This window comes from Lepidothrix coronata, unplaced genomic scaffold, assembly GCF_001604755.1.
Source record: "Lepidothrix coronata isolate B3197 unplaced genomic scaffold, Lepidothrix_coronata-1.0 Scaffold334, whole genome shotgun sequence".
NCBI lineage: Eukaryota > Metazoa > Chordata > Aves > Passeriformes > Pipridae > Lepidothrix > Lepidothrix coronata.
Window position 1 is genome coordinate 292,175 of NW_016690514.1, and position 27,454 is coordinate 319,628.

The window sequence follows — 27,454 nt, forward strand, 5'->3', positions numbered from 1 at the left end:
GCCTCCCGCCCGCCCGGCCCGGCCCCACTCCGCTCCAGCCCCAGCTCCGCCCGGCCGAGCCGCAGCCCGGCGGCCGCCACCGAGCGATGGCGAGCGCGGCGGTACCCGCGCAGCCCCCTGAGCCGGAGGCCCCGGAGGAGCAGGGCGCGGCTGCGGCCGGGGATACAGAGCGCACGGAAGTGTCAAGCGGGGCCGGGGCGGCGGCGGTGCTGGGGGAGACGGGGCTGGCCGTGAGCTGCTGCATCGCGGCGGCGCTGAGCTGGGAGCGGCCCCTCCGCAGCCTGGGCGGCTTCGTCTGCGCCAACCTGCTCTTCTGGTGAGCGAGCCGGGCCGGGCCGGGCTGGGCGCCGGGGCTGGGGTCGGGACCGCCCCCCGGGATGGGAGAGCTCCTGCCTGGTCCGCGCCGCCCCGCCCGGCCGCGGGCGTCTCCTCCCCCCGCCCCTCTTCCCTCGTCCCCGGGAGGAGCGTTTGCCCCTGTTTCCCCTTTCCGACAGCCCTTCACGGGGAGCTGGCCCGCGCCCCCAGCTCCTCCGTGGGAAGGAAGGTCCTGCTTTTCGCTTCACCTGCGCCACGGCATTCCGTGCCCCAGCCGCCGCCCCGCGTCTGGCCATGGCCCTCCGGCGGTGTGCATCTGCTTGGTCGGGTTCTTTCATCCTCGGTGTCTGCCCTAGCCCCACACACGCCCCTCTGCTCCCATTTCCCACAGCATGATGTGTGATGATGAGGAGGAGCCTCGGAGCGAACCTGAGCAGGGCGGCTGCAGCACACGCCGCCGGGAACTTGCATTTCCCGCAGCCGAGATAAGCCGTGGGCCCGCATTTCTCTGCAGAGTTTTGAAACCTCCTGGAATCAGGCCCCGAGCCCATAGGTAGAGCTGTGCTGCTGCCCTGGACCAGTGCTTCAGAGTTCATGTTGAGTGTACCTGCTTTTCCAAATTAGTGGCCTAGTTAGTGGAGGCTTTGAGGAGTGGGGACAGCGGGAATGTTACTGCAGTGCACCAGTTCTCTTTCTTGACTAAGCTTTTTCAAGTCAGATAGTTTTGTTCAATAAACTCCAGAACTTAACATGGGGATGTGTTCGTTGTTGTGTTTGTCATGACTGTTCTGTTTACTCCTATAGGAAAAAAACTTGTCTTCCTATGTGAAACTTCTTCAGGGCTTTCTCCTGATCCTTGGTTTTGTCGATGCCTACATTTTTCGTTTTCTGATCTAAAATGTTGCTTGTGTAGAGTGATTTATGAATTAGGGCTCTAATAATACCACTAATAATTAGGGTCTAATCATACTGCAGAGACTCTTAAGACTGAATTGTGTTTCCTGTGGCTAGAACTGCCTCCTTTCCCCTTGAGTGAATAAGAGGCAAACAAGCAACAGAGGTGGATTAGTTGCAAACCCCACTTAGTTCTCTATAACTGTAACAAGCATGATCTTTAAACATGAGATCAAAGTCATAGAAAGAGAACTTTCTGAGGCTTCGTGCTGCACAGGAAAATCTCTGTGCAAGTGTGTGTGATTTGTAATTTTGATTGACTTTTATTATCCATCCTGCTCTTAGGTATCCGTGGTAAACCCTTTCATTGAGAAAGTAACATGCTTATGCTCTCATTTTCTGCATACTTCAGAGATCACCTATTCTTTCAGCAATTTGGAAGAGTCATAAAGCTTTATGTTTCTTTGCAACATGGCTCTGATAAAATTTTCGGGGACAACATCTAGAAGAATACGTTTCCACGTCTCAAGGAATAGTATCTACTGGGCAACCAGTTTTCTATTCTTTGGTCCAACTTTGGTCATAAGCAAGGTATATAGTTCCAGCATTATGTAATGCCTATAGGAAGTCTTCTTTGGTAGTCTTACTGGCAACTTATTATGTGACCAGTATTTGAAGTTATTTTATTAAAATTCATAGTTCACTCTACTTTCTTACTCTCAAAATGAGTCAGAATAGCAAAAGTCAGGGCAAGGATTGCTCATTTTACTTTGGTGGTATTGTACCTCAGCAGGAAGCTTGCCATCCTAGTACCAGGGAGTTTTTGAGGGGTGTATACAAACCAGGAAATTCAGGAGCAGGAATGTTGACCAGTAAAATTCTGTGGTTTGAGACTGAAGAACAACAGGAAAGATCTCCTTAGCAAACATATGAAATCTGACACTTTGAAAATGAAACAGTTGTTTGGTGTCACATTTCTCTGCTTTGGTGTTGGTGTCCTGTTTGCAGCACAGTGTTTGCTCCTTCTCCTTGTTTGAGATTCAGCTCATCAGCCTAGTTTGTCATGACTCAGAGAGTTGCTACTGCTTCTGGACTGGGAACAAATGTCTGCCCCTGCTGCTTTTCAAGTCTCTCCTAACAGGGCTTTGTGGCCAGAGCCTAGGTAGTAGGAACGTTTCCTGGTTGCTGCTCCGTGTACCTCATCTTTTCTTGTCATGTGCCTCCAAGTATCCCTATCCCCATTAGAGTAGGTTCACTCCCAGTGTGAGGGGCTCTAATCTCAGGATTTCTCAAAGCTGAGAAGTCAATATTGCTGGATGGGAGACTTCTCTCACTATAGCAGCAGCAGTCTTGGTGGAAGAGGGAGGAAGGGAAGGTGAGGTTTAATTTTACAGTTTTCTAAAAAAGTAATGGTAGTTCCTTTCTCCTGTCTGATTCATATTGTCGAGACTATGTTTTCCTCACAGTGAGCTTAGTATATGTGCCATTCAAAACACTTCATGTGTAAACTGTTGCAGTCGGAGCTGCTGAGAGTGAACTGTTTCTCTGATGTCACAAAATCTTTTTTTTTTTAATACGTTTGATTGTAACCTCTTTTGTGTTGAAAATCTCGTAACCATTGTACTGCATATAAATGCATTTTTGATGTTTACTACTAAAATAATGTTCTTATAAATACAAGAAATGTACTAACTTAATTTCATTATGATTGCTGTAATTTTTTGAATATTCCTAACAAATTATCATGGGCTCCTTAACAAGAGAGTAGAAAAAGTAGAAACAAACCTGGTTATTGAAAAAGCATTTTTCAGTTGGCACTTCCATTATTTATTCACCATGTACAGCTTTAAGCCTCTTGCCCCAAATGAACCTGATTGAAAATCTTTAAAATAAGCACCGTTTTGCACCTAATCATCTGAAATGTAATATGGATTCTTCTTCTGTATATAGCTTGCAAACTGAAGTCAAAATAACACAGGAAAACAAGGCTGTTTTTCCCCCCTATTTTACACACATCATACCAAAAAAGTGAGTGATGGGCCTAAGAGCAGACAAACTGTTCTGGTACCAGAAGTTCAATCACTATTTTCTATTTTGAATGTTTGAGAAAGTTGGCTGCATATTTTTGCCCACTATCAGCGTTGACTGTGGGTACCACTAGAAATGTAGTCCCTGGAGAGCTGCTCACATAGGACATCTTGGTGACAAAATGTTACTTTCTTCTTGGTCTTATCTGTATTAGGTGGTCTTCTTATGCTACTGATGTTATTCCTAGAAGACTGCTGTGGTCGTTAGTGTCTTTCAGTACTGCCTGGGGGCTGTGAGGTTGACTATGGGTTTCCCTCAGCACTGTGTGTGGTCCCTTCCTTAAGGATGACTCACTTAGTCGTTGTACAAGGATCCTGTCACTCTTCATGACCAGCATTTCACCAGATGTCATTAGTAAGACATTTACAGAGACTCTGTATAGATGGTGTTGGCTATCTGCATTCAGTTTTTAATTTCACTTGACATTTTTTATGAATCCAGTTATTGAAAGTTGCAATATATAAATTATTTACTCCCTATTGCTTTAATTTGGGCACACAGTAATTCAGCTCAGAATCCTTTTTTATTTCCCTCTCAGGGAAACACTCAAATCTGAGAGCATACGAGCAAAATTAATACAGAAAGAATTAATTCTGACAAAATTTTATTCCTTAAGAAGAAAATATTTGGTTCAAAATACTGGCTTCCATTTTGGATATATGTGGGAAATTCATCAGTGGTGGTAGTCAGGAAGGAGATCACCAAACTGTATTAGGTGAGAATTGGAATAAAAGAAATCTCTGAAATCAAAACATAAAGAAAAATGCATGAAAATTAAGTGAGTTGGAGTAAGACCAGATATTGACATCTTAAGGCCAGTTTGTAGTATGCTGGTCTTCAGAGCACTGTATTAAATTTGTAATACATGTTTCTGTGACAAGATGTTTTTTTCCTTATAGCAACCAGATGCCAAATGTGGGTTTGAATGTGGGAAATTTCAGTCTTTGGCTGTCCTTGTTACAGGAAATCTTTAAGCTACATTTTTAGTTGTTTTGGGATTACTTTCCTGAGATCCAAAGTATCAGGATAGCACACAAGTGAATAGTCCTGCCTCAAACCCTAATATGAGTTTTTATCTCCTATCCCTTGAGTAAGGATAGTAGAATAGGTTATGTATTGACATAGTACTTTTGTAATGATAATACATTCATTATCAGAAAAGAGAAGAAAAAGTTCTGGCATAGGCTGTTTTGAAATTCACTGTGCTTTCACGAGTGGGTTTCTTACATGGTTGCTAGTTTGTTTCTTCTTTTCTGATAGTTATAAGTTACTTAATTTGCTGCCTTTTACCAAGGCTTTGTAACTTCTTGGTATTGAGATTATTTTATTACACTCAGCTGCGGTACAGTAAATTGCTGATATTTCTTCAAGCTTAAAAAAAAAATTAAGGGTTGGTGGATTTTTTTTCTTCCTAGAAGATGACATTTCAAAATACTCTTCCTCAACTAAAGATAAAATTCCAATGTCAGTTGCGATATAATTTTAGGGTCTACTTGTTTTCACTCAGGCAGTTTCAAGCTTATGTTCACTTTTCTACTACAAATTATTGAAACTGTTCAAGGCTTTGGAGGTAGAAAAGTGGAACAGAAAGTTAATTTAATTTCATTAGAAAAAAAATTAAAAGTCATTAAGAGCTCTTTAGTGACAGTTTGGATACTTTTGGCTGAGAGATTGGTTTACTGGAATAAAATTGACATTGTTTAGGAGCCAGACAGTGTTACATAAAAACCTGGACAGTTTACAGCATTTTTCGACCAATAAGATGAAATCAGGATCAGTCAGAAAAGAAATCAGTTGGGGTAATTGAGGAATTGAGGAAAAGCGAGCATTACTGAACAATTTAGGACCAAATCTGGGATAAGGACTTTGTGGAAGATGGAAATCTCTAACAAAGGACAATAGATGAATTGCAGCATAGCTTGGGTTTATTCTGTCTTGCTGAAATTTACCTGTGCTGTGTCTAAAACAGTTGTCTTAAGAGAGAAATGATAATTTCTTCATGTATTAACTCAAAATAATGAAACCTTTCAAACAGTGAGTAGAATTCTGAGAACAATGGTCGTTTTAGGGGGATATGTTATGCTCCGTGGTAGATGTTACAGGACTAATGAGAGCATTAAAGAAAAGGAGATTTAGGGCAGCATGGTAGAGGTGCTACTGCTCAAACTGCTGCTACTGTATGAGAAAATGGGATTAAGATTTCTTCTGTACTTTGCCAGAGTACAGGTTAATTAAGGTCATCTGGGCATGTGTCTGCAAAAAACAAAGGAAGCCAGGTTATTCGATGTTATGTGTTTAAATCAAAATCATTTTAACTTCCATGGAAACATCATCCCTGAATTCAATGTCATGATAGACTCAGAAGGTATGTAGTTTAGGTCATTTAAACTCCTTCTCAGTTCTTTTTTTTAAAATGCCTATCTGAGTGCAACAGGTTGCTGTAAATCTGATCCACAAGCCACAAATGTTGAAACATGATTCTAACGGCAGCATTCCCCAAGAGGTTTCCTTGCAAATAGTGTGAGATAATTTTGCAATGTGACATTTTGTTATTAACTTAATCCTATTTCCCAGACCACCAATGTACTTCCAAATTTACCAGTTTATAAGCAAATTTATCTTTGGTGATTAAATGCAAAGCATTGCAAAGGTTTTTCCAATATTTTTTTCTTAGAGACTTGTACTATTTTTTTTTAATTTAGACTTATTTTTAAGTTTAAGAGTCGGTTTCTTGCAGTTGGGGTGGAGAGAATATGCAATTTGAATTCCTAACTTGGGTGTTAACTTTAGTTAGCGTTGTCCTGCAGTCTTTGTCTTTTGCCCTGAAACCTGTGCACAGGCCCCCCGGAGTACTACTCCTTCTACGGGTAGCAATAGTAGTTTAGATTTGTGGGACTCTGTTTCTTAGGACAAAAGATTTATTTACTATTTAAAAATCTTTTTTTCCTAATAAGTTCTGGAAGGTTTTCTAAAGAACAGCTGATTTGATCTGTGCTTTCTGGCTGAACAAATATGATCCTAATCTTTTGAATGAAACCTGACAAATAAGCTCTTTGAATAAAAGGCTGATGGCTGAGTTTTCTTTGTCTTCACAAAGAAAGAATTAAAGAAAATAATGCAAGTTTTAGAATAATAATCATGCCTCTTCTGTTTGGGTTTTTTAAATTTTTATGTACTTAATGACAGAATTTTTAGACTTCTGGGCACTACCCAATGAAAAACTCTTTGCTAGTTGGTACATAGGTTACAAATCAACTGCTCTGCAGTACTTCATTTTATTTTGGTTGAAATATCGTGGATATCTGAATTATTGGGTGGCATTCTTATTTAGAGAAAAAGCTAAAAAAAAAGGTACTTCTTCCTAATTTATGTCTTTACAGAAGCTTACATTTTTCTTCACTAAATTTGAAGTGATTTAAAACGTTTTTAACGTACATATTTTTAAGAAGGATCCTATTACATCATTTCACAGGTTTTCAGGTAAACAGATACACAGCTATCTAAGTTCAAGCTGCCAGGCACCCAGAGTGGGGGTGTGCATATTTTAACTTTGAATTAACATAAGATGTAGAGTAAGTGCATTTGAAATTATTTTATTCAACAAATTATGCTTTTTGAAGGGGTGGGGAGGTTTTTTAGACAGCATTTATAAGTCTTTGTTTCTTGGAAAATTTTTGACAGCACACACCAATTGTCCTTCTTTTGGCTGGGAAGAACTTAGTTTTCTTCCTGATACAATAGTAGAGCGCTGTGTTTTGGATTTAATGTGGGAATAATGTTGATAACACACTGATGTTTTACTTGTTGCTTAGCAGTTCTTACCCTAAGTCAAGGACTTTTCAGTTTCCCATTCTCTGCCAGTGCGCAGGTGCACAAGAAGTCAGGAGGGAGCATGGCCAGGACAACTGACCCAAATTGGCCAAAGGGATATTCCACACCACAGTGTACCCAGTATGCAAACTGGGGGGGAGTTGGCCTGGAGCTCCCCATCACTGGTCGGATTGGGCTGGGCATTGGTCAGTGGGTGGTGAGCAGTGGTATTCTGCATCACTGCTCTTTCTCGGGTTTTATTCCTCTCTCTCTTTTTGTTGTATCACTTTTCATTTATAATTATTATTGTTATTGTTACTGCTACTAACTTTACTTCAATTATTAAACTGTTCTTAACCCATCGCCTTGACTTTTTACCAATTTTCCTTCCCATCTCACCAGTGTGGGAGAAAAGTGAGTGAGCAGCTTAGTTGCCAGCTAGTATTATACCACAGCACCAAGAGGTACTAAAGGAACAACAGGAAATATACTGGATTACTGAGTTTTGGACTTCCAATGTGTTGAATACTTGAAGTTTGGATTTCAATATTTGTAGATACTGCATTTTGGTATTTACAGAGGCTTAGTGTGAAAATCATTTACATTCATATAAATGTATGTATCAGAGCAATTAATATAAAAGTTGTTAATTTAATAGACATAGAAAGTGGGATTAGCCAACCTGCTTTGGGACGTTTTTTCATTTAGAAGAGTCAGAGTTTTAAACTACCTGTAAATAAAATGTAGTTATTCCTGTAGAATATGTATTATTCCTTCTTGATTCAAAAGAGGGCAAACAAAATAATTGTGCCAGTGATCAGTAAGGGCACGAGCTTTCTGATACTATCTTTGCCATGTATTTCAAAAATGCTCTTCAGGCAGTGCATTTCATGCTGTATTTAGAATAAAACTAACCCTCTTCCTCTTCCCCAGACCTCTTGCTTCAGCTAATCAGCAGAATTTATTGCAAGCAGACAGGTGTTGATCGCTCCAGCAGTAAGCATGGAAGAATGCCCTACATTCAGCTCCAAGCAGGAAATAGTTACTACCAGGAAACAGTTACTACCACATCTTTTCCTTACCTACTGCCTTCACTATCCATGTTTGTCTGAAACAGTGTTGGGTGGTCCCCTGTAAGAGCAGAAGTAGACGTACCTCTAAATGAAAAACCTTTGAAATTAGCAGATCAGTATTCTTAAAATGCACTAGAAATATTTGATCTATACAGGGGAGAGCCATTCTCTATCTGGTTTATGTCATAGCCCCGTCTGGCTTACGTGTCTCATGGAAAAAGACTGGTTCTATAGAAAACTGTCTGGAAGGTGCCAGTAGATTTTTCACCTTATCATTTAATGATGAAACAAGTGCCTACCAACCTTCACCATTTAGAACTCCACAGAATTACTCTGAAGAGTTTGAGCTCTGGTTTTAAGTTGCAAATATGTGTTTGTTGAGAGTGGAGCTTAAGTCCACAAATCATGCAGCCAGTAAATGTATCATAAAAGCTGATGGTGAAGTAAAGCTCCATGCTTGCATCTGTGTTATTCACAGCTTTCTTTTACTTGTGTTATTATGTCTGGAATTCATCTAAGGATAGATGGTTATTGAAAATGCGTCTGCTAAGGCTTTCTAGAAATAACTATCTCTGGCTGCTGATAGTCTAAATCATTTAATTTTTGATTAAATATTTTCATATGGTTTGTGTTTACAAAGTGCAGATCATTCATAGTTCTAGAATGTGTTGTAAAAAAAATACCTTCTCAGATAAAATGAGATAAATTTGTTTATTTAACTTTTAAAGAAATTAAAGACAGCCTTACCTGTATCTCATGAGTACAATTAAAAATAGCTCTTTGTCATGCCCTGTAAAAGTTCATTATGTTTACAGGCTGCAATAATGAATGATATTATTTACCTTTGAAATTTCCTAGCTGGCTTGTGCCACTTGAATGCCTTTGTACAATCTGGTTTGTGCAGTTAATTGTCCCACATTGTCTGTTCTGTGAGGTAGCTGCTTCTTGTTACATCAAATCCAATGGATGATTTGTTATGTTAGTTAATATATTTTGCCAGCATTGATATATGGCTACCCCCTACTGGAGTAAAGCTGGAGAAATTACAAGGACAAGATACCTTGGGGTACTTTTCTATCTATAGGTCATGTGATATTAGGTAATATCACCTCTATGAGCAAGTAAAGGAGCCCTCTAACCAGATGAGGCCTGTAGTGCTCTTCTGCTATGTACAGTCTGGCTTTTGCATTGGGATTTCATTTGTATTTTCTGTCCCATTTTTTCTTTCCATCCGAACTTCCTAGCTATGGGAAGCTGGTCAAAAGGATATTACTTTTTTTGCTCTTAGAGCATGATTCTTGAACTTAACATTTTAGAAAAATATGGAAGTTGGCAAAATACTGAAAGAGTTACATTTGAATTTAGCTACTTCTGAATAGGCAGTAGAGGTTAAGGGCAAGGCATATTTATTTGTGTGACATTAAAAATAAGGAAGCATAACTTGCTAAGAAGTTGAATTACGTAATTTAAGAAAATTATTTTTTACTACTTTATAGATAGGAAGAAATGAAAGTGACTGAAATGCTGAAGAGAAGGTAGAGTAGTTTGCAGTGTAATTTCATAATGGCTGTGGGTTGTTTGGGTTTCTTTTCCCAGAAAATCTCAATACATGTATTATTTTAAAACCACAATAGAAAGAGTCCACCATTATACAGTCGATGAAATTCCACTTTTAAGTGTGGAAGTTTTCAAGTTTTGACTCTTAATAGTGCAGTTTAGAATCACTTCTGTCCAGCTGCAGTATAACTAGGCCCAGAAACAGAAACTGTTATACCTCAGAGTTCTAAGGTCTTACTGAAAAGGATTTGCCGGCCACTTCCAATAGACTAAAATAGTCATAGAATGAAGATATCATTCAGGTTGGTAGGGACTTTAGGAGGTCTCTAGTATGACTTCCAGACCAAAATAAAATCAATATTAATTCAGGTCAGATTGCTCAGTGTTTTGTCTTGACAGCGTTCAAGGTTGAAAATTCCACGACCTCTGTGGGTAACCACTGCTTAATTATTCTAACAGCCAATAGTTGATAGCTCTCCTGTTTCATTTCCCAAAACTGGTTTTTCAGTCTTCCACAGTGGAGTTGAGTAGTAGATTTGGCTCCATCATGCTTATATTCTTTCGACATAGAAGAACATAGGTTGGAAGGAAAACAGCAGGTCAGCTAGTCTGACTTGATCAAACGAGGTCCAGTTAGAACACGTTGCTTAGGTTCTTACACAATAAAGTTTTTGCAAGTCATACTCCATAGGGGTCTGCCACCTGCTTAGTGCCTTCAGTAGCTCTCTCACTGGACTGCTCTGTATGTTAACCAGAGGACACCCTTCACAATGAGGCCACTTTTGCCATCAGTCCAGGGGAGAGTCTTTTCTTGCAGCCTCAAAGCCAGGTGGCTGTATCCCACCTCTGGAGCTGCATATGAGTGAAGGCCTTTTCTATGCGGGGAGTGCCTGTTTCAGCCAGTGCTGGGGACTGAGTCCTGTGCCACCTCAGGACCATTTTTTTGCAGTTCTGCACTGCCTTCAGCAGTTTCCTGCCCCCTTGCCATGCCAGCTGCCCTGTTAACTGCTGAAGTAATTATCTGAAATGGATAATTCTATACATTGTTTTAACCCTCTCCTTCTTAAAAAAAAAAAAGGCAAAACCAAAACAAACCAAAAAAACCCACTAAAACCTCAAAAATACTGCAGAATTCCATGGGGGAACAAAGGAACAAATCTTGGTTATGTGTCTTGTAATGGTTTTTACTTCCACATCACTTGCAGAAGAACTTAAACAATTTGAACTTGAGTCTGTTTTGGTTATTGCTTAAAAACAGGCGATGTTGAGTAAGCATAGCTATTGATTCTTCTACAAAACAGTATTTTTGTGAAGTAAAAAAAGATGTCATTCTGGAGCCTTTCAGTTTATCAGGTGGGTGTGGGTGTGTTAGAAGTACTTAAGAGTAAAGTCTGTTCTTTTTCTTAAAAAAAGAAGAGGAAAAAAATGCCCTAGCTCTTAATAATAAGCAAAAGTACCAGTGAAACGTTTTGTTAGTCTCGTTGCTATGCATCATGTTGATAATTCCTAGAAGAATTTTGAATCCTGACACTGGTAGCAAAACAAGTGTTTTTCAGATCCCAGCATGTTGGACTAACCTTTTGAAAAGGTTATGATAGATATGCCAAAAAAAGTACAAGGGGATCTTATCAGCTTTTCACCAGGAAGGGCTTCAAGGACATAGATCTGACATGCAAAAAGTTTTTCTAATCTGTATTGCTGTGGCACCTGAGGGCTGACACACGCTGGCTGTGAATAAATTCGTAAGAGATGGTCTTTCTTGCAAACATCAAAGTCTAGGTGAAGAGTACGGAAGCAGGGGAGAAAGGACTGTGACAGCCAATAACGCTGAGGCATGGGAAGTCCAATCAGAATAATTCAAAGCTCTCCAAACGAGTGAAGAGCCCTTGTTTGGTGACTACAGTAGCTACTCCAACTAGATTACAGGTTTTTTCCTTAAAAGCTATGGAGCAGAAAGACTGCAGTATCAAGAACATAGAATGACATGACTTGGAAGCATCTTTCAGAGAGGATGCTACCTTGTTAATCCTTGTTTGCTAATCCTTGTCCGCATTAGTGCAATTGTTTTTAACAGCAGATGACAGCTGTGATTGCAGTGAAACTAGCAGTGCCGTTTAGTTGTGAGCATAAAATAGGTCAAACATGTTCTGTGCGTTCTTTGAAAGATAGACTAAGCCTTCTTCATAAACATCTGATCTTACTTTGAAAAGCTAGTAAAACGTGTGTGTACATACACACACACATGCACACACACATAAAATTTTGGTATTGATGTCTTTCTTTGAGACCATCGAGGACTGGCCAGTGGTAATTGTTAAGTCAGGGCATACTATGTGATTCTATAGAACATTCATGCACAAGCACCATGAAAAACCTACAGAATAGGTATGGTATTAAATAATTTAAAGGCCTGCATTTGTTATAAACTTCTGCTGCCTAGGAGCTGGATGAGAAATTCTTCACTTGATTTTTCCCGTACAGTGTCACATCTCTCGCCTCAGCCCATTATCAATAAGTTAGGTAGGCTAAACAAAGTCTTCAGTGCAGTTGAACTTAAAATCAAGGATTTTTAATGCTGAATAATATTACCTAGAAAAATAGTACAACAACAGGATGCAAAGCTGTTAGGAATTTTGATTTAATGAGCTGTGATTGGGCAGCTTTGAAAGAGCTTACCTTGCAATAATTTTTCTCTGTAGTTCTCTGTTAGTTTTCTTGAGCTGGCTGAAATTATACAGGGTTTTTTTTTCATAGAATAGTCCTGTAATTTGAATTCTCCACAGATGTAGAAACCCTTTATATTCAGGTAAAACTTTAAGAGTGAGCTTGCATGTTTGTGTTTATTGGAAATCACATCCTGATCTGCTCAGGGCAAATATGGATTTCTGTTAAATGTGAAAATTAGTGGCATGGACTCTTTTTTTTTTTTTTTTTTAATGCAACCTTGCTTTTTGAGGATTGCAACCTTGCTTTTTGAGGATTACTGGAAAAAGTTTTTTACAACAGCAGTGTGTCCTGAGCTTGTTAGAAACATTGGGAAGTGTGAAGGACCAGGAATCAGAATGGGGAAAATCTCAGAAGTGGAAAAAGATGTGCAGTGATTGAAAGGACTTTATGATGCAGACTTTACAGTTGTTACGTGTGTACACATTGTATGCTTCCCCAGGGTTTGTATTTCCCGGGCATGTCCCGGCCTGTCCACCTCCCTGCTCCTCTGTTTCTCTGCCCACTGGCTGGGGAGGCTGCAGAGAGGGGACAGCCCCCATTCGCCCCTTCTCTCCCCGGTTCCTCCCACGTTCCTCCCCCTTTTGCCCGTGTCCCTATCCTGGTTTGTCCCCCTGCTTGTCTGTCTCATGCTCCGCTCTATGTTCTGGCCCTTTCCCCTCCCGAGCTGACAAAAGTCGGTGTGCACGCGTGAATAGGGATTCTACCTGCATCCCACATTTGTGTCCCGGAGTTGTGTAGTGCCACGGTCCTCCCCCGCTTTTTTCGGACCGCGGCAGGGAAGTCAGTTTTCTTTTTAAAAATCCAAGTGTCCTCAAAGGGTCTCTCTTGGCTTCCTCCATTGGCCATGCTTGCTACTCCTTTTCTCTTCCCCCTCTTTCATGCAGAAAATCTCTGCAGCAGCAACTCATTGGGTGGCCAGTTGCCCTGTTTTCAAATCTGAGAAGTTTCTTGGAAACGTCCCAGCTTTGTACGATTTTGTTTCTGTTGGTATTCTCATTTGATCTAGTTCCTTGAACAGTGGCTTCTTACTGATTTTGGCTATCCTCAACTTTTTAAGTTAATTGCTTTTTCTTTAAAAAAGATAAGAATTTGTTCATTATCTGTATTCACATTTCTGATTTAAAGTGCTTGAAACAAGCTAATAAATACTTCCACTTATTTTCTGTATTTAATTGAATTTTAATTCTTTTTCTGTCACACCCTTTTTTTTTTGTGAGTTAAGATATTTGCCAGTAAAACAGATAGAAGAGCTAATCTCCAAGCACACCTGGACAGTAAAGTCAACAGTGCATGAGATTATAACTCATATGTTCTGAGTGTAGGTCTGTTTGACTTGACTAGACGTGTTCTAAAAAATTATGTAATGAAAAACAAAATTCACAAAAGTGTGTTATGAAGACAGTTTTGAATATGATGCCATGATACAGATTTACCTCATCTTTGTATTTGAAAGAATGATTTGTATAGAAATCATGTTTGAACACAGGCTCTGTAGGAAACACAAAAAAATGTTTAACCTTTTTTGTGTGCATTGTGTCAAGGCAATTTATGCTAATAAAACCATAATTAATTTAAAAGTAATTTTAAAATATTTTGTTTTACATACTCTGTGCTTAAATAAAAGTATACTACAAACTTAATGTATGTTTGATGATTGTATCTTTAAATGAGACTATGTCATGCTTCAAGCTCTCACTGTTTGCTTCCCGTGGAAAGGTTGTGGGGAAAAACTAAATTCAATTAATGTAATCTCAGTTTATTTTTTTCAGTATTAGTAGCAGCTGTGAGTTTTCATATGCTGCCAATAAGTTTAAAAGTATTCAACATCTATTTCTTCTTGACATTCTAGGTTTCTTGCACTGACCTCTTGGAGAGTGTATCATCTAACTTCTCTCATAATACTTGGAGTGCTAATTCTTCAGATCATGAAGGATTTGGTATTCTCAAGGATAAAAGGTAAGACAGCGTACTGATAGAGTTCCATGCTTAAACACTTGCAATTTGGAGCATGTTATTTCATTACTAAAGCCAGGTCAATATTATGATTATTCTAAAAGTATTAGCTAATTTTAGAGAGGGATAATAGGTCTATGATGGTCTATTACCATTTTCAATGAAGTTTTGCTGTATTTTATAGGAAGGGCATTAGCAGATTTCTTTTAGCATTTGGATGAGTATAATTGGTATCACTGAACAATCATTCTTGTTTCTTAACTGCTAGGTCTGAAAATGAATTATTTTCTAAATTACAGAGTTTTCCTAAACATTCATACTTCTTCTGGCATTATTCTAATTATAGCACTGTTGGAAAGTTTGGGACATCCAATATAAATTGGTCACATCTGTAAACAGATAGAGAAATTACCTGTTTTAGCACAGTTGAAATAAGAAGTGAGCAGTACTTTTTTCTACTTTATGTAGCATTTAGTTTCCAATGTGTATAAAGTTTTATGTGGATACAACCAGTTTTGAAAGTGATTTTGCATTTGTTGGCTGGGCTGGTGTTTAGAGGTTGTTTGTTTTTTTTTTAATTCCTGTCCTGTATTTCATTACCATCTTGCAAATTCTTTGAGAAAATGTTCATCACAAGTCTGTAATTTTCATTCTTAGGAAGATTTTTTCAAGTGTCTTATTTTGCCTTTTGTTCAATGTTGAATCCCATGCAAAGTGTTTGAAAAATCATCTGAACATAGTACAAAAGCAGGAAATAGGTGTCAGAGAAGCGTGGTATTCCTCTTTGATGTATTAACACGTCATTTCTGACTTCCAAAGCCTGTTGTTCCCTGAGAAATTATGACAATTATTTGCAGCCTTTTCTGAAGCATGATTTATTCTCATTGCCTTTTCTGGGAGTCTTGGTTACCATTTTGTTTCCTGCTTGACCATTACAAGCTCAGAGGCCAAATTGTAAAGCTTAGCAGAAATTAATTTTTTAGGCTCTGCGTTGCATAAATCACCACAAACATTGATTACCTCAGTAGTGGGAAGGTAATGATTTAGGTAAATTCACTCTTACCTGTAATTAATATTTTTGTATTGACCCAAGTCGAGATGCACCGCTCTCGTGTCTGTGTGATTATTTAACCATTCACTGTAGAAATGAGGCTAGGAAGACCTGTATTTCCCAGCTTACAGAATGATTATTTACTGTAACAATAATCTTTAGTAATAATCTTTATCTTTGATGTCATGATACACAGAGTTCAAGAACAATCAGGTTCTTGAAGTAACACGGTGGAAGTGTTAGTGACTTGAAATCAATGAAGCGCCACTCCAAAAAGCAGAAAAAAGTTCTTCCCAAAGTAACACTTCTGTGTAGCTGCTTCACACTTCCAGCCAACCACTAGATGGCAAGACTATTACAGATTCATAAGGAATGTAGAAAGTGGTAGATGTTGACAGTGTGTAGATGTAAAGCATAAGTTATGCTGGTTATCTTCTTCATGACATCCTTCGATGTGGAAATGTAGCCATAGAAGATGCTGATTTTTCCATTTATGTTTTTTACTGTTATGTTAAGTTTACAGAAAGCAATTCAATAACTGTTACTGTAAGTTAAGATACCCTTCCTGTTTGACTGATACAGACATTTCCGTAGTAATTTTGTCTCAATTTTGAACAGTCCTTATGAATAAAGAAAAAAATAATATTCTTTCTGGTTTAGTGCATGGTGTTTCATCTTACGTTCCTACAATTGCAGGTGCAAAGCTTTGGAGGACCATCACTGGCAAGTAGGTATATTATTTTTAATACATTGGTTATTTAATACCTATTTTTTTTATAGTTAGTCTGAAATTTAAAAAAAAGCTATTTTTCCTCAAATTACAACCAAATTATTTTGATCTTACCATCTTTTCTAAGTTTATTACTGTTTGTTCATAGTTTTTAATAACTTATTTTTTTCCTGATTTGAGTTATATTAAAGTATATAGTAGTGTATCAGAATACTTCTAGAAATGCTTTTCCTTACAGCAGGGTTATCATGCTTTGTGTTTTCTGGGAATTGGTGTTTTCTTTCAAGTAGGGAAAAATGCTGTCTTGGTCAAGGAGGTAACTGTTAGAACTTCATTATACCAGTTCTGTTTAGAAGTAGATAAGCTTGCTGGGGTGTCCCTTTAAATCAGCACAAGTAATTGATCATTATAATTTCAAATAAACATTAGTTGATATCCATATGAATAAAAATTAATTATTCTGAAATCTGTTGACTTGCCATTGACCTGTCTCAGGCAAATGTTTATATTGTTTTGTTAGAGTAGAGTATACAATTTATTTAATTTGTTGGCAGTATAATCAATGTCTCTACATGATTTACAGACAATCCATTTGCAGAATAAAAGTCTGTACATATAAGGTTTTATTCCTCTAAACAGACCGCTAGGAATTATTATATATCTGATGTCATTTGAAAGCTTATCCATTAGTACACTATTGTATTACACCCTGACACTGAAGAAACAGTGATGTAAAGTTGAAAAGGGGAAGATGCAGGGTTTTGTTCTCTGCCTAGAGATAGATACCTTTTCTAGAGGTATGAAATATCTTCAGACCTTCTTATAAACATGAAGTGGAGCTATATGGAATTCGTGCCAGGTTAGGTCATGAACTGAGAAGTGTAAAATGCTTCTTTTACCATAGCTAGTGCTACTTTGTGTATCTGTGTAGACTGTCAGTGCTTGAAAAATTTTAATTGAGAAGCCATTGCTATGACACAGTAGATTAGTGTGATTTGTGTTTCGTTTCTTCCTCCTGTTCTTTGTGAGAGAACTTTAGATAAAATTTACTATCTTTTGGCGTTTGACATCTGAATTTGCCTGTCTGTTTATATTCAAGAAGAGGAAGGCAAAGAAAATTGCTTGTGGAGTGGAAGGAAACAGGTTTTTGACTGACTTTTGTTTCTGTGAGAAATAATTCTGCAGTCTGAGACTAGATTTTTCTCTTACTCCGTAATTCATCAGGTTCCCAAACCAGAAGAGTTGATTTTTGTGAAAAGGCTATAAATAGTACTTTAAATATCTTGGATTCAGTTTTTCATGTGTCCAGAATCTTGGACTTGATTTGCTGTTCTGTGGGAAGACAATGCAGAGAGTGGAAAAGAGAATTTGATGAGCTCACCATAGCTTATACCATTGGGTAATATAATACAAGTACTGCATGTCTCTGTGTAAAATAGTTTGCAATGGGTAGAACACAATGTCAATCTGTAAGTCCATCTAGCCCAGTATCTGTTCTCTGAAGGCATGCAGCCAGGAGAAACATGACCTTGGGTAGTGTGTAAAAGCAGGACAAGCTTGCAAGGTACTTCCTCTGGTGTACTTTCCCAGCAGCTTCCAGTTGAACCTTCCTCCCCACCCCCATCCCAAGCTGTTCTAAGTGGACTGTCAGTGAATTTGCCTCATTGCTTTTGTTCTTAAAAACTTTTGCTATTTACAACATCCTGTAGCCCAGATATCCACAGCTGAACCGTGTACTTTGTGAACAGTCTTCTGTTTGTTTACTGCTTGTATAATAGTTTCTTAATCTCTTCCTACATTTTTTTCTCATTGGAAGAGATACTGAGCAATCATTCTCTATTAATATTCTTCAACAAGCTTCTATCCTGTCCCGTTTAGTTCATGACTACTTAATTGTTCTTAAAATAGAAGTTCTCCATAGTTTTTGTGTCTTCATTGTGCTTTTCTGCACTTTTCTTCCATTTCTGTTATCCTTTTTGTCAGGGGGACAGAATTACAAATAGCATTCAGGGACACCCTTGGACTATATGTCAGCACAAGAATGCCCTCTCTTCTTTTCATGATAAACCCCAGTGCATGGTTGACTTTTTAGCCTCTACTGAACTCTGAATTGATGTTTCCATCATTTCAAGATTATGTTCCTGAGTAGTAAAGATCAGCTTAAAGCCCATGTGACTTTAAGAGGGTTTTTTAAACTCTGAGAATCTCTTCTTGTTTCATCTGCCTTTTTTGCAAGCAAATCACATGATAATTGATTAAAGTTACGCAGTTCTTTGCAACTGGTCTCTGTCTTTACCAGAATAATCCCTCTCATATCCCATTACTTCTCAGACTCCATAAGAGCAATTGATAAGAGAGCTTGTTGAAAGCCTTCTCAGAAATCCAGATGAATTTTTGTGGCCATCAGTGTTTGTCTACAACAAGCAGGTTGGCTCTTTGAAAGGACCTGCATGTCCTTTATTAGTTTTCCACAGTTTGCACAGAGCAGAGATGAGTCTTTAGTGATTTGTATTTCTATGGCTCTTGAGCACCTTCTCTAAAAATAGATGTTGCTTTAGACACTTCACAGCCCTCTGATGTGAAGGCAGCTTTAAGAGAGGTTGTTTAACATAAATGAAATTTCAACTGTTGCACCCTAGCTTTCATTTATAACTTTTATAAGTTCCCATAAAGACTTTGCATTTGTTTACACTGTGAGTGGGTGTTTGGATTTCTTTTTTTTCTTTTCTTTCTGAATGCTAACATAAATGTGCCTGTTGATTGTGTTGAAATTGGAAGAACTGCTGTAAGATGTTGAGGCTGGGCGTGTGGTTGCTTTTCATTTTACTCAGAACTGTATATGAAAAGCTGTCTTCAGGTTATCATATGTAAGCAAGATGTGCCAAGTGTATCCCCATACTCTCTGTTTACAAGAAACGCTACTCAGCAGAAAATCACCTGCTCTTAGATAACATACAGAGAAGAAATTTAGTAGATCTGTGGTACTTGCAAGGAGAGGCAGTGCCTACTCTAATAGATGCCTATTCTAATAAATTAAACATGTTTATGATTTTTTTTTGAGCATCATGGCCCCAGGCACAAAACACCTGCATCCACAGAATTTAACTGCCTTACGTTCCATATGGAATGGCCCTGTGCAGGCAGGAAGGGATTCCTGGTCTATGTCAACTTTGTAACTACCTCGAGTTGTTTTGGAAAGTGCCTAGTTGGCGTGTGCCAAAACTGTGCTAAGAGCTATTTTAATGATTGAACTGCATAACTAGTGCCTGACAGCATTGCCACACACAGTTTGGTTTTTTAAAACAGACATAGTCATAAAGTAACAAATTATCTGAACTGACTCCTCTCCTGCCTTACCTTTGCATTATTCTGGTTTTGAAAATTAATATCAGTCAGTCACTGTTGCACTATGATGTTTGATAAATGGTGGCATAGTTGGCATGTATTTAGTAGTGAAATTGTATCCTTTGTGCTATTATTTTTGGAAGTAAAATGTGTTGATAATTGGAGGATGAATGACTGATTATCACTGTTCTGCAACTTGTATTTTTTCAACATTCACCTGCATTGTGTATCTCTCCAACTGCACATACACTCCAAGTACCAGAAATCAAAGTACTTCAGTGAAGACACTGTTAATTTGTGGCACTTGTTTTTAGTCCTCCTTGGTCTTAGTTGAGCACTGCTGACTAGTTAGAGCAAGCGTAGCCTCCTTTCTTTTTCATTGCCATCATTCAAATGCAGAATGCTAGTTGTCTCCCGTGTAAAATGTGTATATATAAGAAGACCTGTGCTTCTATTTCTAATGGAGTCATTTAGTACTATTTTAAGTTTAAAATTTTCAAACTGAAGCAAGATAAGATCTCATCCTGAATCTTCCTCAGTTGAAGCAGGCTCCTGTAGGACCTTTTTTTTTTCCCCTGAATCTTCTTCTGTTTCTGAGGAACTCCTGTGCTGATATCTTGCCTTTTAAAAAAGGGTTAAAGGAACAGTGGAAAAGGTCACTTGTTAAATTACTCTTTTTCACTATAAAGCTGTTTTATTTCTTCATATCCTAGTAAGATTTATTTGAAACCTGATGCTTCTCTAGTTAGTAGACTTATTAGAATATGCTCAGGACTTGTGGCACACATTCATTTCTTGTGTGGTCAAATTTAAGAAAGTCAAATTAATATTAATTCAAAATTATCCTTTTATAGCAAGCCTAAAATAATCAATTGCAGCCTGAGAAGAGACTATCAACAGTCCTTTAAAATGGCCATCAAAGAGTGACTGAAGAGAATAAGACAGAAAAAAAGGAGTTAGTGCAGCTGACAGCTCTGCATAGCTAGTTTTCAGTCCCCCATTATGTTTTATTATTTTCTTCAACTAAAACTACTGACTTCTAGGAAGAGCTTTTCCTGACCAGTGGTGGTGTTAGGCTCTCTACTGGCACTAGTGGCTGCATCAGCTGCACAGACTGCAGCAGGTGTGCAGTACTTACTACGTTATTATACACTAAACATTTTGGATATCATTCTTTAGGCCATGAAAATAAGTCCTGAAACAGTTCTCCTGGCCTCGTAGTTTGAAAGAAAGTCTTTTTATTGCCAGAGTGGGCTTTTCCTCCCAGGTAGACTTGCGTGCTCTCCTGTGGTCCCAATAAGAGGGAAAAATAAGGAGGTGCAGCACCATGAACAGCATGTCTTCTTCACTGCCGCTCATATAATCACATCGCTCAAGATTTAGACTTCTGTAAGAAGAAACAGGAACATTACAAGACAAAAAGGACTCTCCTTGGTTGCAGCTTTTAACTTGCAGCTGTCTTTATTGCAGCAATTTAGGACTTGATGTTGAAAACCATGGGTTAATATTAAAGTTCTCTTGAAGCTTAGTCGTTATCCATCTGGTTATTTCTGAAATAACAACCTTCACTAATAGAATGTTACAAACAGATACGCAGACGTTGTTGTCCAAGCCCAGGACATTCCTGTTTCTCCTCCCTCCTCCAGTCCCTTCTTTTTGTATTCCTTTTATGAGAGTTAACTGTGGTGATACTTGCGGACTCCCAGAGCTGTCAAAGTTGCTGCTTGCTTCCAGGGTAGCGTTACTGTTTGGTAGGTAACATCCATTACTGGGTCAGCAAGTGCTATATCCCTGTTGTGACAAATCAGCTTCAAATTCAGGTCATAACTTTCCAAGACCTGACTTCATCTTTCGACCTACATAGATTGCACACTTGCATCAGCCCAGCTCGTAGACATTTGTATGCATTGCAATAGTCAGTGCACTCTGAAAAACAATCTTCTATGCTAGCACCGTTCAAAGCTTGACAGACTTCAAATAATGTGTGGCTATTTTTTTTTTTCAAGGAGAAGAAAAATTTTTTGAACCTAATCATAACTCCATAATGCACTTGTGCAAAATGATGCCTGATATGTTCCTCAGAGCAATGAAAAAACTCTTCATGTTATACCTAAAAATAAATGAGACAATGCCCCTTTTCATCTAATTACTGTGCTTCGTTGATTATGTCCAAGGCTTTATATACCTCTGATTTGCATATGCTTTGCCTACTGGGTTTGCTTAACACAATCTGCAGGTCATTTGCCTAAGTATTTCTGACATAGTCTGCCTAGTCTTATTTCATGATCAATGGAGAAAGAGTTGAAATACTTTGTGAGATACATATCATGATTTATTTCTTCCTAAATGAAATGTCTGTTGTCTGGTCAGGTATATTGTGCCTTCATGGTGACTATTTGTTTCCCTTGAATGTATACAGTAACCCTAGGGTGTCGTTATTTCCTCTTGATCTGAAGACCTGTCTATTTTAAAGATGCCACTGTCTGCTGCTCATGGCTACAATAAGAAGCTGAGTCTTGCCACAACATGCTGATGTACCAGTCCACAGCAATAACTGCAGGGCATGGGGACTAGATTTATTTAGCTCTTTGTGTATGTAACCAATTTCTCTGAAATGAGTCTCAGGCACATGTGTGATTGTGTATTCAGATCACTCTTGAGACATCAAGGATATACTGCTTAATCATATCTCAAAAAAAAAAAAAAATCTCTCCTTCAGGGTGTTGCAAGAGATTTCTTTGGGGATGGGTGGATTAGGAACTAAGAGGTCTTTTTCCATTAGGAACTCAGGATCAAGGTTGTAATGGGAGCATTTCTCTTTTGTGTTTGTTAATCCACTTCCTTGATGTTGTAGATAGGAAAAAAGCTCATGTAAGCCAAGGCCAGTCATGTGGGCCAGTCAGTACCAAAACACGGCACTACTGGTACCAGTTTCTGTTGCACAGTCCCTTAGTATTGTTTTGGTCATCCAGACGAGATCCATTCTTCACATGGCCCTACACAACTGCATGAAATCTGGTAACAGACTGAAGAAAAAACTTCCTGTGGACCTACAGGAAGGCAGAGGGCAGAATAAAGTCTGAGAAGATAAATAGATAAAAATAGGCTTCAAAGAGCAAATATTTCCTTCTTCACTTATTTCAGTTTGATCTGAAGGCATCTAGTATACTCAAAGACTTCCACTCTTGTCATTTCATAGTGTTTGCTGTTCTGTTCATTTCAGCTCGTATATTCATATGTTTGTGTTGGAATATATATACGGCTGAGTAACGTACCTCAAATAATTCTACTTTAAAATATGGTTTTCCCAAAAGCTCTTAATATAAAAAAGTGGTTGTAGTCCTTCAGAAAGTGGATGCATACTTGTGGAAAGCGAATGGAAACTGAGTTTTATTTGCAGTTTAAACCTATATTTTATTTTTTCAGTAGCCTCTGTACTGTTCAAATACCAAATTGTAGTGTAATTTTTCTTCGTTTTATGTAATGCATTGTCACAACTCAGCTAGTAATATGCATGGTGGGTTTTTTTTCCGAATCACAAAGGCACTTTATACATAAATGATCAAACCTTCTGCACATTGCAGAAAGAATTGTCTCCGTTGCAAAAACTTCTTGATGCTTCCTTTTTTTCATTTTATTTTTTTATATCATGTGACTTCATTCCTGCTTTGTGTCTAGTTATTTCCAAACTGTTAACTCACTTCTCAAGTAATGTGTTTTTCAGGGTTTGTTTTTTTATATTGATAAATGATGAAATCAGCATTCAGGTAAAGTTTTGTGTATTCATTTTCTTACAGGAACAAAAAATAATACTCAGTAGAAATGCTGTAACTTTGGCAAAAGTGTCACAGTCTGAAGACTGTTTAATACATTTTAGTATACACTTACAGAGAAAGGCTGGTGGTTGGTTGCTTCTTTTTTGTGTCAGGGGAGGGGAAATGAAGGAGATGGCACAGCCTTTGTAGGTGTCATATATCTCACTGGTAGAAATAGTTGGTTTGTAGTGCATATAACCAATTTCTTCTCACAGAGGGTCATTTGCAGTCTTTTGAAGTCAGGCCTTCTATCTGTGGTTCTTTAGTAATTTGGTTGTAGCGCAATTCTGCCTTAGCCATCACAAGGCGTTTTCTCTCTTCCTTGTCCCCAAAAGCTCAACTCACCTTTCAGTATGGAAGGTGCACAGAAGAGATGAGGAGAAAATGCTGGAGTGGTCCATCCTCTTTACAATCATCAGATGAATACTCCTCTTTCTGTAAGCCTTATTTGCCTTCTGTCCCTATTAGTTAAATATGAAGGTTAAATATTATCTTGACTGCAAGAAAAGAGTAACTTCTGAAGAAGTAAGGGCAGAAACAAAGGACCAGCAGAATTAAGTGTTTTTATACAAGGATATATTCCATCAGCCCTGTTATATTTTCACAAACTGTCATAATTCATGTTTGAGTATCTGTGTTGCTTTCCAAGCATGGTGGTCAAACTGAGGTCTTACCAGTATCGTGTAAAAGAGATGACTTGTGTTGTATATGGTAAATGTCTTGTAAATGCATTCCAGGCATAGATGTATTTTTTTTTAAGACTTTCAAATAATGCAGGTACCTTATATTCTGTTGGAAACATTCTTCTTTTTCACTGCACTGGTTGCGTAGTAAGTTGTTTCCCGTTTTGCCTTCGTGCACTTGGCCTGTCAAATATAGTATGTCCCTGATGAATTTGGATAGTAGATTGCTTCATGCCATTTTCCAATCTGAGCTATGCTTAGAACCCTTGGATTCTATCCTTTACAGTGTCTGCCACTCTTCCCAGAGTATTGCCACTGACTCATCCAAAGGATTAGTGCAGATACTGAATGAAAATGCTAAGGACATACTGATCTCAAATAATAAGACACTTCTAATACCTTGCCCTTTGGTACAGCTTTTCAATTAAATGTGAAGTTACTTTATGGGGATTGCATATATGTCGTAATTTTGCAGTCTGCTATTGAGTCCTATAGCAAAATTCCAAAAGCATTGCAACAGTTGAGATGGATGCTTCCATTTTTTTCTTCAGGACAGGCTGTTTACTTTTCTAAAAGAAATATGCCTTCTTTTTTTACTTTTTTTGGATACTTAATAATCCTCATTGACTGCTTTAAAAGCTTCCGAGCTGTGCCACTAATTTTCTTACTATCTCTCCAAGTGTCCAAGTGAGAGCAGTTGATCTGAAGTTGCTTAGATAGCACTATTTTTTCTAGTTTATACATCATAATTCTTAGAGAAATTTATTACTCTCTTAATTGTCCCACAGTCCTGTCCTTTCCTCTAGCCCATTGGTTAGTTGTGATCAAAACTATCCAGAATTATTTTAAACTTTTTATTCTATTTAGAGAGCTCTGAAACAATTCCATATTGTATATTTTGAGGTTGCAGTACTGAGATACTAGGCAATCATTTAGAAGATCTCTGTTGTGTACATCTGGGAATTTTTTTCTTCCGTTCTCCTGATAACAGAGGTGTTCTTACAGAAATATCTAATCAAAATTTCAAGATGCAGAAGAACACCTCACATAGTCTGATTTTGACAGTTGTTATTTGATCTTGCTAATATTTCATAGGCAATTTCAGTAATCTTTTCTAAGCATATTGTTTGAAAGTTTGTGCATGTGTGTATTCTGTTTGTATCTTCTCAGGCATAAAAAAATTTAAAGTCAGATGGAGTAATTTCATTAAACAGCTCAAGGTGATTTCATGTGAAGGCTTCAAAATTTGCTTATACTTAGCATTATGATTGGACTCAGTGATATCTTAAAAGCCTTTTGCAACATAAATGATTCTGTGATTTTACAAGTTTGCCTCCATGTTGGAAAAAGGGTCATCTGGGCACTGTGAGACATGTATTTTTACTATGTTTAAATAAACTAGGTTTGAAATACTTTTTTTTTAAAATACCTTGTTCAGGTGAAGTCACTGCATCCGTGATTAAATGTGTGAAATAAATACCTCACATAAGTGCAGTCTTTGCAAACTGCAGGGTATGTATGCTGCTTCCTGTGCAACAGTGACTCAGTAATTAATTTCCTTTGTTACTCATTGGTAAAAATTAAATGCTACACTCAGTTCAAAAATGCTAACCCTGTGATGATAGGAGGATGGAAATACAGCCTTTGTTCGTCATCTTTTGTTTAAACATAAGGCATTTTTTCTTCAGCACTTTTCAACATATCCTAAAGTCAGCTCTATTCCATGTTTAATATTTTGAAGCATGGAGCTACAGTCATGGTTCAGTTATTTCTAGATCCAGTGTCAGAAATGCAGTTCAGTTAAAGGTGTCTGTGAGTGCAGGCAGGTGGATTTGTCCCTTGTGAACAACACATAGGAACTGCTAATTCTGAGCTGACCCAGTTCTGATAGCTCTGTGTCACGCTCACTGGCATGTCACCTACTAACCATATTGTCATCACTGGGGAAAAAATAAAACTCCCCACTGCTGCCTACCATCGCCTTGGTTGTCTCACATATTTTTTATCACTATGTTTCTTGTTTGATAAAATGGTTCTTTTGGTCGCAGTACTAACTAAATATTAAGTACAAGATATGTAGAATTGCAGGTATTTTGGGATTTTTTAGTTCAGCTTGTTTCCAGCACTAAGGAAAAACCCAGCTTCTGGAAGCTGATGGAGTTGAAAGGAAAGAGATAAAAGCAATTACAGAAAATTCCATGGAGGAGGTGGGTGGAGAAACGAACCAGATTCACAGTGAGGAAATGGCCAGAATGGCTAGTATTACTGTGGAGCTCTCCCATGCCACTTGTCCCTTTTTCAGCTTTGCACCTACCTCAGTAAGCAGTGCTTAGATCTACTCGCCCATCTTAGACAAGAGCAAGTATGGCAGGGGCTGCATTTGAATTAGCTGCTTTGTACAGTGTGGTTGCATGCTGTTTGCCAAGTTTTCCCAGCTTTCAGTAAGGGAGTTTGGAGGTGTCCTTCACTTCTTAATGTTTCATATTTCTTACTGATATAGCAGTATTGACACCGGTATTTTTCACCAACTGAGATAAAGCTTTAAAAGTCTTAATTGCAGGGGAAAAAACCCATACTCTCTTTTGTGTTGAGGTGCGCACTGCACCTTGCTCATACAACGAAAGCTACAAGCTTCTCTTAAAGTACTCACCTATCCCATCTTCCTGGGTTGATTTCTTGAGTCTGTGAATGTAACGGGTCCAAAAAGACTAAAAAGATCCCAGGTTTGGGGGAAGAACCTGGAATGCTTTATTCAACGTGCAAAGCGCTTATTTAAGGGTCTCGGGGGCCTAACATGCTAATAAGGAGACCAGTTTATGCCAAGTAGGGGAATCCTTCCAGTAGCAGGGGTGACATAAGGGGAAAAAGGGATTTGCATTTCTCGGATACAGTATTTACATTTGGGCAAAAAGAATTGATATTTCCAGTAAGCAGTATTACATTGGGGTAGAATGGTCGGCTTTTCCCGAAATAAGGATTACACAGGGAGGGGAGAAAACAATGAGGCTTTTGCATGAACCAGTAGCATCACAGCAGTCTCTCTATATCCTGCTGGGGGAGACAGGACAGCCCCACAAATGAATGTCAGTGGATTGTGTCTGGTCTTTTAGATGGTGGGTTTTTCCCCAGCCCCTGTGGCCCAAGGCTTCCGGCTCAAGCCCATCAAGCCCCTTCCTGATGATAGCTGAGGTTCGACTCTTACATGTGAACATCTCTATAGAGAATATCTGTCTGAAAAACTGCAGAGGAATTGTGCTGGTACAATCCATCTCAGATCACTTTTTCTGTCTCTCTTCAGGGACCCCTCCTGAATCAAGCAATCAATCTTTGCTTGTTGTGGGGTGCAGCACCCCCATAGAGAGTATCAAATGAATTAAAAGAAAAGGGGCAATCTTTGGTTACTTCCTAAATCT

General features: G+C 38.5%; 1 protein-coding gene across 1 annotated transcript in view; it reads left to right on the top strand.

The window, feature by feature from the left end:
* Positions 1-258: 258 nt before the first annotated feature.
* FAM134B (family with sequence similarity 134 member B) overlaps positions 259-27,454 on the top strand; it is a 65,919-nt gene continuing 38,723 nt past the window's right edge. Inside the window, exons 1-4 of the mRNA XM_017838357.1 lie at positions 259-316; positions 707-868; positions 14,314-14,420; positions 16,165-16,195. Coding sequence (XP_017693846.1) covers positions 708-868; positions 14,314-14,420; positions 16,165-16,195 — 299 coding nt within the window. The 5' untranslated portion in view covers positions 259-316; position 707. The remainder of the gene's footprint in view (positions 317-706; positions 869-14,313; positions 14,421-16,164; positions 16,196-27,454) is intronic.